The sequence below is a fragment of the Amblyomma mixtum genome, chromosome 2 (genome assembly GCF_055824585.1).
Source record: "Amblyomma mixtum isolate Tamu chromosome 2, ASM5582458v1, whole genome shotgun sequence".
Taxonomy (NCBI): Eukaryota; Metazoa; Arthropoda; class Arachnida; order Ixodida; family Ixodidae; genus Amblyomma; species Amblyomma mixtum.
The window spans coordinates 267,647,410-267,661,148 of record NC_143013.1 but is presented as its reverse complement, the minus strand read 5'-3'; the positions used below and the strand labels follow the sequence as shown (position 1 = coordinate 267,661,148).

Genomic DNA, 13,739 nt, shown 5'->3' with positions numbered 1-13,739 from the left:
CTTTTCCTTTATTTTTTTATTAATAAATAGCCACTAAAAACAACAGCCCTAAAGGGCGCTGCAATCGAATATTTCTGGACATACCTTGAATTTCGCTTCAAGAACCTGCAAATGCAAATTCTGAAATTGCCGTCATCTACAGAGCTGAAACAGAGTGGAGAAAATAAACCTATACAGCCTCTGCACTAGCTCTAGTGCCTAACCAATTTGCATCTGACACCTATGGTTTCCAGCTTCAGAAATGGGTTCAGCTTCCAGGTCTCATCAACAACCTCCAGTTAATGTGGTCGGCTATTTCCACTGTAAGAATCGTCAAACATGCAACCGTGCTTGAGTTCAACTGTCCAACAAAAATATTGCTGCAGCAAAAAAAATCTAATGCTTGAAGCATAAGATGCTTGCAAATCACATTCCACATTTTGAGGGGCAAATATGAGGAAACCGGGGCAAACTTCATAGTGAAACTGTGTTGTACGCCTAGGTCTAATGTGCCAATGCTGCAGTAAAGGGCTCTGGATTTATTTTGAACACACAGAGTTCAACCTGCGGAAACACTGCACATGGGTACTTTTATAATGTTTTCATTAAAATGCAACACCAATGCAACACCAAATCCAGTCTCAAAAACTGATGACAGCTCTGGTGGTGGATGTGAGGGTGTGTCCAAGACGCAGAAAACATTAACTAAAATGACCCATGTCTGGCTCCTATTCATCAGTGTGAGGTTGTTCAGGGTCCTCCTTCAAGACAGCGAGCAGGTGATGAGGCAGTGGCCCAAGAGGTCGTTCTGCGCAGGTAAAAGGTGGCCATGGACTGCAACCTCCGTGACAGAGTGAAGCCACTGAGAAGTGCAGTTGCAGCAGCTCGAACAGCATACAGCTTAGGTGACAGCACACAACCCAGTCAGCCGTCTTTACAGTACACCAGATGGCTTTGAGGCAGTATAAAAAAAGAAGTAGCAGCACAAACTCCATGTTACCATGCACCTTTATAGTTTCTCCGAGTCCAGGCACAATTCACACATAAAAAGTCTCATATTTCATAAAGCTTCATAAACAAAACAATGGAAAAAAAGCAATTATTTAGTCTCTCACAAAAGTTCATTAAAGAAGATTTAAGAGCCTTAGAAGGTTGAAAAGTTGCCTACACATAGTCAGCCACATAATTTCCGCAAGAACAGCATATCCACAGTTCATTTTTTTATAACCCACAACTCTCTCTTTGAAACCTTTACACCAGCAAAAGTCAGTGCTGCTTCTTCCAGACAGGAGCAGCGTATGCTTCAGGCAGGACCCTGCAAGCCGTTATCCTTTCCTCTGGGTTGTCTTCAGCATTGTAAAGCTTCAACAGCTCTTCAATTGCTTTGTCTTCCATGTTTATGACATGAAGCGCTTTTGGCTTCACCTTCTCAAGGTTTTGTACTTTTTGCTCTTCAAGCCTGAGTATATCGATCATCCTCGGCACCTCAGCAGGTGGTGAAGATGCAGACGGAAAACTGTTATGCACCACTGCCTCGTTTAAGCCTGCGCTTGGCGGTGACGAAGCCTGAACCACCTGCGATGTGTTCTGAAACCACGGGCAGTTGTTGGACGGTGGAGGTGTCTTAGGTGCAAGTATGTTCATAGGAGTTGTGCTTTTCATTTGCTTGCGTTGTTTCTGGGACAGCTTCACCATTGGTCGCACAGCTTCTGCGTGCTTGCAATCTTTGGGCGTCTTGGGCGCATCTTTCTCGGCCATGACTTCCTTGAGGCTTGGGAATGTGAATGCTGATACTGGTGGCGGAGAGGCAGCGCCTTCAGAGTACGTTCTAGTCTTTCTTTCTGGCGCCTTAATGGGGGCACTTCCCTCACTTGACAATCGCTGACATTGTTTAGCCAACACGGACTGCTTTGCTGCTGCACTAGCAGGTTCTTTTGCACAATCACCAGAACCAGAGAGAGGCACTGGAGCCTCCTCCACAGGTTTTATGGGCAATGCAGCAAGTCCAACGGGTGCAGAAGATTCCGATGTCTTCCTCGGAGTACTTTTTCGTCTAGCTTTGCTTCTTGTGTCAGGGGTGTTAGTGACTGTAAACTCCGCATGATCAAACAAAGGCCCATAATCTTCCTGGATCCTCTCAATGTCTGTCTTGCTGGGACCACTCATGTATGGCGTTATGACTCGCCTTGACATGGCTGGTATCATTTCCTTGTAGCAGGAAGCAAGGTCTTCAGCGGCATCATCACTGAGCGAATCCAAGGAACATTCCAGTACTGCGGGAAGGTTGATGCACATGAATTGCACACAAAGTGTTTTCAGCTGGTCTGCATTATACATACAGGCCACCTCCAAGAGGTCCGATACATTTTTCAAGGTCATCAGATCACCAAGTGTTGCCTCACACATCTGTTTCAGACGAGTTGCCAAAAGCTGGTCAGCACAGACAAGGACTTGACAGAGAAATTCAATGTCCCTGGAGTGCTTCAGCCTGGACACGTCATCCGTGTAAAGAAACTCCAGGATAACTTCGAGCACTTTCGATGTTATGGGAAGAGACAGCTGGCTGCTTGAAAACTCAGCCCAGCCAAATGAAAGCATGCTGTTGAAGTACTCCAACCTGGCCACGAGGATGCAGCGATGGCAAGGAAAGCTAACCTTGTCGCTGGACACCAGAGTAACATCACATAAGGTTTCAAACTTGTTCCTGAAGAAACGGTACTTGGTGATTGGCGGCACAGTTCCTAGAGTCACGCTATTATTTTTTATGCTCGCTTTGCTGAGACAGTCTCTCAAAGACTGAACTCCAAGCTTCTTGCAAGCATCTTGCACCTCTTTCAGAAATGCAGTGGTGATTCTTTTTCCGAGACTGTATTTGTTTGACAGTCCAACAACAACACGCATGCTGTCACTTTCCAGAATGTTGCAGCTGTTGGTGTAGATAAAGCAAAGAACCTCTTCAAATGCCTTCACAGTTATGTTTTCAATGACATGCACACCAGAGGGCTCTACCTCACTTGCCACCTTCTGAAAATACTCACTGCGGGAGGCGAGAATGTAACGGTGCAGAGGGTACGAGTTGCCCTTCACTTTGACGACAATGTCGTGCACGGCATCTCCCGAGTCAGCAGACTCCAGCAGCTGCATCATGTGGCTCTGGAATTCAGAGTACCTTACGTTTGGTTCATACAGAAGCCCCACTTTGGGGTTACTCTGGAGCACAGCAAAGCTTTCTCCACCACAACTGCAGGTTATTTTTGTTGCCCTGTTAACAGAGTGCAACCTCTTCAGGTTCACATGCTCACACTCTTTCCATTCTAAAAGCTTCACCAGACTGCAGGCATTAGTAGATGGTGGCAAGGCTGTCTTCTTTGACTGAGGGCTGCTTTCAGGTACCTTCTTTGCATCTTTTTTTGGAACCAGCGTTCCCAGGTAACCTTCACCACTCTTCGAGACAAGCGCCATATTCCTTGAGCTCAGGCAGATGTCCACTATTGTAGGCTGCAGGTGAGTATTGAAGAGACAGCGCGTGAGAGCAAGGCTCGATGACTGCCACAGGTAGACCTTTCCAGACTTGGTCAGCATAGCCACTTTAAGTGAATGCTTCTCACCTTCGCCACCGCCGACACTTTCTACAGAGTCGTCAATCTGACCGCCGACAACGCAGAGCTGCTTTATTTCGAGTTGCTTGGAGGCTATTTTGCGGCACTTGTACTCCTGACATACATATATGTCGCCCTTTGTTGTCGCACAGACAATAGCGCCATCAGAAGACACTACATGGCTGAATCTAATGTCAGGATGACTAAGTGTAGAGATCTGCCTTGGCGTAGTCTGTAGCTTGTCTCCTTTTGGGTGTCCGAGCTGTCCAGCATTGAGGCCAAAAGTGTAGATACCATCTTCTGTGTAGATGACACTGTGATACTTTGCAGCACAGACTCCGACTGCTTTTCTATCCTTGAGAAATTTCATCGGGATGGCCCTAGGGGACAGCACCTGGGGAGGTGGAGGGATGAGACCCAGCTGGTGGTACGTGTTCAAGCCACAAGTTAGGACTTGTCCGTCTTCCATAAGCAGAACTGTATGGTCTTGCCCCGAGGCTATGTCGGCGCACCTCCCTTTGGCTACCTTAGACAGCGGCAGCTGCGTCACGCTCAACGTCGTTTTTTCGGAGTTCAGGCCGAGACGACCTCCGAGCCCGTGTCCGCAAACGTAAACATCTCCGGCATTCGTCAGGAAAACCGAGTGAAACTTCTGCATTTCGACTTTCTGGACGGAGATGCCATCCCGGCGAAACGATTCGAGGACCTCGGGGTCTTTCGGGGACTGCTCGCTCGCCAGACCAAGAGTAAAATTCTTGTTAGAACCCCATACATACACTTCGCACGGATCCGACGGAGCGTACTCGATGTACGGGAGCCTGTCCCGAACCGCCAGGTCTACGGGCGTCAGGCCTTCGAAGTCGAAAGTGCCAATGTTCGCGCCGTGCTGAAGGAGGACCTTGACGCAGTGCAGCTGGCCGTAGAACACCGCCCGGTGCAAGGCCGTCCACCCGGATTCACGGTCGCGAGCGTCCACATCTGCGTGACATTGCTCGAGCAACCATCTGACAAGCTCGACCTTCCCCAGTGATGAGGCTACCTGTAGCGCCGTGCGACCAATTGGGTCGGTGACAGACCAGAAGTTGTGGCAAAGGTAGCGGCAGTACGTCTGGATCTCGGGAACTGTCCCCTTCGTTATGGAGGCAAGGACAAGATCGGCATGCGCGGACGATTTGCACCTTGCGGTGCAGTCGGGGGCGAACTGCAGCAGGCTGGCGCTATCCATGGCCGTTTTCTGCGTTCCGGGACAGCTGTCCGGAGATGACGCGAGGATGTGCCACTTGGCTTGACAGGCAGTGGACGAGGGGGGGCTTTATGCAGGCGAGCGATCACTGCCCAACGTTCATCGTCCTACAAGTCCCCCCCACCACACACGGCACCCATAACTGTCGAACACTACGTGGCTACTCCATGTTCAGCGCTTCGGCCGAGACGACGAGCAGGCAAGAAGAAAGCTGTTGGCAGCCGGGAGCAGGCATCACACCACCCAACGTAGACATGACGGCTATCTCCGAAGCTTCCGCATACAGTGCACACAAGCAGTTTTTGCTTTCGCCAGCGACGTAGGCGAAGAAAGCAAAAAACGCAACGACAAACAAGCGTAGAACACGACCGCGATTCGCACGCAAGCGTCCTTCGTCCGATAACCCTGACAAGAGATGATGGCGCTACATAACTTACAAAATAATAAATAATAAATTAATGTATTGTGTCTGTTAGCAAAATATATTGTAATATAACTACTTAACTATCAAATTTATCAATTATAAAAATATATTTATTTTTCATTAAACTAGTTGCAGTTGTTGCTAAACGCTCTCCTTCAAGCCTACACAGTTTTGGGGTCTGCACATGACGTCAGGCTTCAGCTGATGTTTGTAAACAAGATGGAGACATCTGTCCGGACGGTCATTTGATATTTCTTCTGAATTTGTGTGAACCACTAGCCAGTCGTATGCCAAAATTGGATCTCATTTGCCAGCGACATGGCAGCGGAGTCTCACAGGCGAGGTGTCAAGCCATCTGGCCTTGTGGTGCGACCACAGGCCGTGATCAAGTAGGTGCTCGGAGAACAATACACCAAAATACGCAGTACCCAGTCTTGACACTGAAATCAGCCGATCGCGCGCTCCCTTTCGCCGCGATCCGACATGATAATCCATTCCCGAGCCTGTTTTTGTTTCGGTGGCGCAGAGGCGAGGCTTGAAAAAGGTGTGGAGCCTTGCTTTGTGCACGCTGCTCTGGGGTTCACTTTGTCTGCTCACCGTTTATGCAACATCCGGTAATGCCTAACCCTAATAAAGTATGAATCGCTGGTCGGGTAAATTAGAGGCCGCTCCGCCTTCTTGGCGGTAACGCTGTGTTCAAGCGTGCGCAAAGAGCCGCGAACGAAGTTCTTTGCGTGCGCGCGTGTTGAAACCGCGATCGCGTTCCGTTGTTTCCGGGGTGCCATTCAAACGAGAACTTGACCTTCGTTTGCTTGCATCGTCTGCGCCCCAACAACAAAGACACTTTTTTTCCTTTGCGCGCTTGCCGTCAACAGTGCCGACGTGCAACGGTTTGGGAGAAAATGCCTGTTTTTAGGCCAATAAAATATCAGCCGAGCGATTGTTTCGTCGCGCACGTTGGGAGTCGCTTAGTCACCCCTAGTAACACAACTTTGTCCCACTCAGCCAGCTAATTTAACTAATGCTTGACCATTTGCTTTGCAGTGACAAGTCCTACATGGGCAGTGTTGTTGATCTGATCAATGAAGTCATTCCTCAAGTAAGTGAACACGAATTAAAGTTTCCCTTCGAGCGCGTTAATGAATAGTGGGGAAAAAAAAAATGAAGTGCATTGCGACATGCATCCCAGACAACAAAAAAGCGAAAGTGAGGGAAGTTTGCACCGCGTTTCGCATATCGGCGTTTGGAGTTGCGAGGCTCTTGCGTTTTTGTTTTTTTTGTTTTTTTTTTTTTACTTCGTGAATGAAAACCTTTCCTCGGGAAAATATGCAACAGTATGCTGTTAATTGTTAACGGCTTTTTAAACTTCTCAAATGTTGTCCATCTTGCTCACACGTTTATTTTCGGTTATAATGAAACTGAAGAAGATTTCATTGTTTAAATAGTAAAACATGTAGAAACCGCTGCATGAAATATTTTTTAAAGTAGGTACTAAAGCCTCGTAAAAGGCATGTGCAGATGAATGTGTGTGCCCAAGTACGAATTCTGGAAGTCAGTTGGAAAAAGGTGTTTCTGAGTGGTTGTTACCCATTAGTATGGCGTACTTTCCAAAGGAGACTTAATCAGGGCAGTGTTCCGTTTTCGCCTGTTGATCTGCCTGCATTTATCGGTGTGTGTTCACTTAATGATAAATGCAGGTGCGCTTATCAGTAAACATGTGCTCCATTTGTCTTTTACGTAGGCTATCAGTTGTGCGTTTCTCGTGCATTGTTAGAAGGGCACAAAGGGTCCATGCTATAACTTTTTCTTTTGCAAAGATAACTATCCGCCCAAACACAATTGGTCGCCCAATTCAGAGGCCTGTCACCAATACACTTTTAGTTAGTGGAGATCAGCACTCATTATACATATTTCAGTATTGCATATACTGAAATAATAGAAAAACGATACTGTTCATATATTGCATATGTTGCAGCGTGTTTTGAATATTTTCATTGCCATCCTGTAGGCAGGTGTCATATTGCTGCATAGTGCATTAGTTTTGTGGTGTAAATATTCAAGCCAATCTGCTTGTGCAGTTCCCAAAAGTAGAGAACAGTAGAAATAATTTACTGTTGTCTGCAGAGCAAAGGTTTGAGGCCTTGTTAAATTGATATGAAGACAAAATTAAAAAGCACTCCAACATAAACCATTTAATTTCATTTTTGCCTACAATTCAGCACTAGATTTGCTGAAGTTGCTAGAGTTATAGGCAAACTCTCTCACTTCATCATTGTTTGCCAGCATTAGTAACGCTACACCTGATCTGTCTCATTCCAGCTGAATGATAATATTGGCCAATCACTGCAGATATTAATGACACCTCAGGCTGCTAACATTTGTTCAGGCATACCAATATCGAATGAGTTGATGTTCGGGCCCGAGCACTGAAACCCGTTCCCCTATTTCAGGCCTACACGCAATCTTCAAAAGCGGAAGAAAAAGAAACCATTCAGTGGGTACGGTTTGCGTACACAGAAGTGAATGGTAAGCATTGTCTGATGTAGTTGTGCTGTGACATAGTATAGTTGCAGTGTACAAAGAATACTTTGTGGAGGTGGAATACTTTTCATATATTGTAGTTTTGTGTATGTATCGGTGTCCTTTTCCCCTTTGTCATCAACCCAGCAGTGTATAACTTTCAAATGCACTTGTTCAGTTTTAATTGTTTTTTCTAGTTTCAAACTACATCTCTGTGTAGCCATCCGTTCAATCGTAAATATTATAAATTCTTTCTATAGTGTGCTCATATGCGACCTGCCACCGTTGTATGTATGTGTTTATTTTATTTACTATTTTGTACTGGCTCTTAGATGAGCCACAGGCATTTTCAAGCTATTTTCTTTAGCTTTTGGCCTGTGGCTCATTCTAAAGACTGTATGCACATTTGTAAAATAAAGTTTGGATTCAATCAAGGAAGGCTGTCAGTGGCCTAGAACTTGAGAAGCAGCACGCAGCTCTTCTGCTTGTTTTGTATGCATGTTTCTTATAGGCTTTATTATAGCACCTTTTTAATATGGAAAACTTCATTGTCGAAGTAAAAGTGTGTAATGTACTCTTGAAGGCATGCTGTTCAGTTCCACTGATGAAGCATCTACAGCAGAGATGTGTATTTCACTTGCAGATCCCAGCAAAATGAGCTGTCGCTGGTGAAATGTCATTTAAGGAATAACACTTATGACTGAAAATGAAGTTGATTTATAGATTTAAAGTTTGTTTTCTCACCAATGAAATTTTGGTGAGGAGAGTTCATTTTGCTTTAATGTTGATTTCAGAAGAAAAAAAATGCAAATAAATATATGCATATACCAGGTGTACCAGCTAAATGTAACTAAGCTTTTAAAAAACACGGGATGTCCTAGCCGTCTGAAACGAAATGAGGGTTGTTTAGAGTCGCGGGACCTAGTCTGCAGTATTTTTTTCGTTCTTCAAGGTTGACTAATTAGTTAAGCTTAATTAACTAACTTTTTAATTATTGACTTGAGGAACAAAGTGTCAATGGAAAAGTTGTAGATCGCTTTGAGAAACAGCTTACTGAGACATTTGCAGCAAAGTAATATTTACGTAAAGTAGTTTTTTTTACCGGCCTTTAACCATAACCCGCACAATAAGAAAAAGCTTTCACATGATAACTGTGCCGCTTCAACGTCCCAAGACGCGCCCTAAAGAATAAAATCCGTTTTTTCTGAAGTCCTCTCCTCGATGAGACTTTGGGTGCACAATGGGGCAGAGAAGTGAGTGAGCAGCTGGTCACGCGACAACTTTCTTTTAAGGCCAATAAATGAAGCTACGTAAATCGTAACTTGACAGAAACAGCACTACTAGCGGTTTTTCGAGGTGATCTAAAACTTTTTCATTGACACTTTCTTCCTGAAGCCAATAATTAAAAAGTTAGCTAATTGAACTTCACTAATTAATTAACTTTGAAGAGCGAAAAAAAATACTCAAGACTAGGCCACGTGACTATGAACAACCCTCAGGTGGTTTCACTGGACTAGGACACTTTGCTTTTTTAAAAAGTTTGGTTACATTTAGCTGGGACACCCGGTATATATATATATATATATATATATATATATATATATATATATATATATATATATATTGTTTCCATTTTAATGGACTGAGTGAAAATCGAAATGAAAAAGTAGCGTGTATCCTCTAGTAACGTTTCATCAAAGGCTATGATCAAAATTTAGTGTTGTGATTCACAAGATTTCAACTCTTTTTGGCAGATGGCAGCAGAGATTACAATGGAACTGCCCCACCGCTTCTACTTGTCGTTGGTTATGTAAATGGAGTCCAAGTGTGGTGTGTATCGGTACGTAACAAACTGCCTGTGATTCAAGCATAGTAATAAAATTGAGAGCTGCTGTTAGAAAATAAGCTTTTATGCCTTTGCATTTAGTTGATAGTGACTTGTTCTGGGTGTCGTTGCAAAAGATAAGTTTTTCAGTATTGTTTCTCTAGTATTAAAGGATCTATTGCCTGCTGACAGTTTGGCTAGGATTATACATGCTAGCCCACATTGAAATCGCAGTGATGAAGCATTTCGGCTTATATGCAGTGCTGCAAGTTGCATAATTTTTTGTTTCTTTTTTTTTGTTAGCTGTGCCATTTTATGACGCCAGTCTCTGTTCTTTCCTGCTGCTAGTTTTAGGTATAAACTTCTCTTTCTTTTCTTCGAATATAAGACAAAGACTTCAAAAAATAAATTTTTTTTTTTAGCATAGCCAGCATTTTCGCTACTCGGAAATGTTGTAGAAAATTTCGATCCGTTTGAACTTCATAGTCCACTGCATGGTCCATTCAACTTTGCTCATGTTAGAATTTTGCCTTCGTCTTCTTTACTAAAGTTGTTAGTGAAAGCAATTGCAGTGTGCGCTAGATAGAAAAATGGAGTAGTTTTCATGAAATGCGTGAGATGTGAAGTATGTTTGTCATTTCCAGGCTAATGGGGAAGCGCAAGAAGTTTTGTCTTGGAGACAGGGGCCTGTGAGAGCACTGAACATTCTGCCAGCACCAGACAGTAAGTGACCCACTTGCAACAACCGCAACTCTGTACCCTCACTTTGCACATTCTTTAATCGGCTGTATTAGTAATGCAACACACGAAAGTCAAATAACAGTGGCTGTTCTGACACTTTTGATGGTTCCTTATTTATTTTACCAAAGGTCTTTCGTAAGCAACCTTTCTCAGTATTTGCCTTTCAGCTCATGAAACTATCACAGTGGCTGAAGCAATTTTTCACTGAGAAGGTTCGGACTACGGATGCGGCCTAAGTTACAATGCGGGTGGCGTTACGAGAGCAGCAGGGCACAGAAATGCCCATGCATTGTAACTCGGCTGCCATTATAGAGTTCTGGTGTCTCAAAATTAATCCTGTGATGGTTTTTTTTTTAGGAGAAAAGTATTGTTTAAGGGGGGACATGGGTCTTAAAACATTTTTTTTTATTTACAGACCAAATGCAATGAAACTGCACAGACTTATTCAGTTTTTTTCTGCTTATTTCAAATATGCAATTTGTTTATTTCTAGGCCAATTAGTTCCTGAGATATTATTACATATCATGCCATTGTCTGCTGAAACAATAGAAAAAAAAATGGGCCACCAGAAATTTAATTTTAGTATGTGGGTAGGTACTACAGTGTGTGAGGAATGCAACGCTGGAAGCAGTTTTCAGTTTTTTGTCTGTGTGGACAAATGGCTTAATAGTTAGTTTCATGTGTGTCATGTGTTTTCTGGCACTGTATGTCTGGTTTTGTCCACACGGACAAAAAACTGAAAACTGCTTCCAGCGTTGCATTCCTCACACACTGTAGTATCTACCCACATATTAAAATTAAATTTCTGGTGGCCCATTTTTTTTCTATTGTTTGAGCAGACAATGGCATGATATATAACAATATCTCAGGAACTAATTGGCCTATAAATAAACAAATTGCATATTTGAAATCAGAAAAAACTGAATAAGTCTATGCAGTTTCATTGCATTTGGTCTGTAAATAAAAAAAAAATGCTCTAAGACCCATGTTCTCCCTTAATCAAGTTTTACCAGTTTTCAAGTTTAGCTCTGAGGTTATGGATACATTATCACAGCTGGATAGAGCATAGTATATTCAGTGAACCGTGCAGCACCACAAATTACTGTCTTGTGCCCCAATTTCTGTACTTTTGACCATATGCCTGCTTTTCTTTTTTTCTTGACCATGCAGGCAGTTGTGGCAATGACCCGTTTGCTTCGAAGAGGCCACTCGTGGCTCTTTGCGACAGCTCGAGGTAACAGTTTATTGCGATTGTCTTTTTCTGGTAGTCAAGGGAAACCCAGCAGATATTTTCTTGTCTTTACTGGCTATTGATTGCTGCAAAAAAAATTAAAGAAAGCAAAATGAGTCTATAGCTGACCAGCGTTTTGGGGTTTAAAAATTCTAGTCTAATATTCACTTTTTATTTTTTTTTTATTCCCACATTGCCTCAGTCCTGGGCAGCAGTTTTGTTCTGTCAGCATCGTCTCCCTGAAGACCATGGACCAGGTTCATAACATCAGGTTCAAGGAACCCATCAATGAGATTCGATCCAACAAAAGGTGAGACGCAAACTCCAGGTCACTTATATCTAAGACAGAGTGGTCATTCTCATGCTAGGCATGTGCTGTGTATCGTGATTGTGAGTGAAGTGACGGTACCACTGAAGCTGGCCAGCTAATATCAGCATCGGTGAATAAATCGAAATGCAGTTTCAGTTTAAGTCCAGAATTTTTGTAAAGGCATTGCAGGAGACTGGCTTTCCTCAGCCTTCAAACAGTGAAAGGGCTGTAATGTTTTTAGGTGTAATGTGTAAGCGAACAAAGAGGAGATGTAAGGGTGATGATGAGAAAATATAGCTTGCAATCATGGTGCCTAAGAGTGCTGAATGCATTGGCATTTTTTCTATTGTATGTGTTGCTTTATGCGATGTGACAGTTAGAGAGAGCAAAAGAAGAAATGCTGGCAGTTTTGCAATTGCTATGCCTAGGAGTAAGCTTTAACTCTGACATTCCTTTCTACAAAGTCTGCCTGGAAACTATCTAATGTTCTCCTTAATCATGCTATTTCATAGAGGGTTAACGAGCTAGGGCAGTGATGCTTCACTGCTCTCCGCAGTAATCTCTCCTAAGGAGCTTGCTCACTTACCTCGGAGTCCTTCCCACTTTGTGAAATCTACTGCAATTTCTTATCTTGGGATGGCCTGCAGTTGTTGTGTTGCCTTGTTTCTCTTCCTGGTTAACAAATATCTCTTGCCTTTCAAATGAGTCTTGAGCTTTTGGAGCATCTTTAGGTAACACTCTAGTTTTGGCATTCTTGGATGATAACACACTTCAACAAAAAATGCCTGCCCAAGACGTGACGACTAGGCAGACAAATTATCAGAGTAGAGGTGGTAGTTTGTCGATTCAATAATTGAGGCCATTTTTTTTTTGGCTTCTGTGCTGACTGTGTATTGTCCGATGTCAAGGAAATATAGCAGACAATACCTCAGTGATCAAAGAAGACCATCACCCTGACCTTCATGCTGATTTAACTTTGCCAATCATCATGTGGGCACTCTGATGGCTTCCACTTTCTGAACTGCACTTTCATTTCCTTTATCTTGTACTGTATCTTATCTGCCCTAACCTTCCCCAAAAAATCTGAATAGGTCATTAGCAGCTTTCATCAGGTCCCATGCAGCTTTGGCATGAAGTTCTTTTTGCTCTTTAAAATGTGAGCATTTGGCCACCAGACACCATTTGCTTACATCCTGTGTCCAAATTTTGAAAGCAGCAATAATTAATGGAATGGTAAGATAATTACGCGTGATTGTCAGTCGACGAGTTTTGTTGATTACTAGACTCGCCCATTTCACATTTCTGGGCATTCTGGCAGTAGCAGATCACCCTCAGTGTTCACCACTTTCAACATCGCTGCAGTCACCTCAGAACCAGTGATAACAGAATTTCGCTGAATGTAATAAGCCTCAAAATTTTTAAGAATCATTGGAACGGTTTTTAAAGCCAAACCCAAACTTGGTGCAAATGGATGACACTGAGCAGCCCCTCACTCAGCTGCATTCACTGTTGATCAAACTTGTGGCGAGTTCTCTTTCAGCAGAGAATGAAATGAGATGCAAGCTGTGCCGTGCATTTGAAAGATACCAAACGTGGGGGTTACTTTCCGGACAGACTTCATGCTGCCTGTTGCTTCTCTAAAGCAATTTCAATGCGATAGCCGTTGCCACTGTGTGCGACTTGAATAAGAATCGTTATGGAGAGGGAACTTGTTTTTTTTTGCGAGAGAAATCTATAAGTTCTGGTGTCATCACGATTGTACTGTTCGAACAAAGCTGTGTGGTGAGACAGCAGGTTCACTAACGGTACTTAGGAGGAATACTGTAACATAAATGAAGATTGAGGCCTAAGCAATGAGGAGGGATGA

At 43.5% G+C, this 13,739-nt stretch overlaps 2 protein-coding genes across 2 annotated transcripts in view; one reads left to right on the top strand and one right to left on the bottom strand.

Annotated features, from left to right (window-relative positions):
* Positions 1-498: 498 nt before the first annotated feature.
* On the bottom strand, positions 499-5,212 carry LOC149363905 (inhibitor of Bruton tyrosine kinase). Its single transcript, XM_089573879.1, has one exon. The coding sequence runs from the start codon at positions 4,801-4,803 to the stop codon at positions 1,246-1,248; it is 3,558 nt and encodes a 1,185-aa protein (XP_089430005.1). The 5' UTR covers positions 4,804-5,212; the 3' UTR covers positions 499-1,245.
* Positions 5,213-5,429: 217 nt separating this feature from the next.
* LOC149363904 (BCAS3 microtubule associated cell migration factor-like) overlaps positions 5,430-13,739 on the top strand; it is a 39,428-nt gene continuing 31,118 nt past the window's right edge. Inside the window, exons 1-7 of the mRNA XM_089573878.1 lie at positions 5,430-5,634; positions 6,290-6,344; positions 7,696-7,771; positions 9,520-9,605; positions 10,235-10,313; positions 11,502-11,565; positions 11,765-11,872. Coding sequence (XP_089430004.1) covers positions 5,564-5,634; positions 6,290-6,344; positions 7,696-7,771; positions 9,520-9,605; positions 10,235-10,313; positions 11,502-11,565; positions 11,765-11,872 — 539 coding nt within the window. The 5' untranslated portion in view covers positions 5,430-5,563. The remainder of the gene's footprint in view (positions 5,635-6,289; positions 6,345-7,695; positions 7,772-9,519; positions 9,606-10,234; positions 10,314-11,501; positions 11,566-11,764; positions 11,873-13,739) is intronic.

Excerpts from the sequence above, each read along its gene's own strand:
- LOC149363905 (XM_089573879.1), bottom strand. The coding sequence starts at position 4,803 with ATGGATAGCGCCAGCCTGCTGCAGTTCGCCCCCGACTGCACCGCAAGG.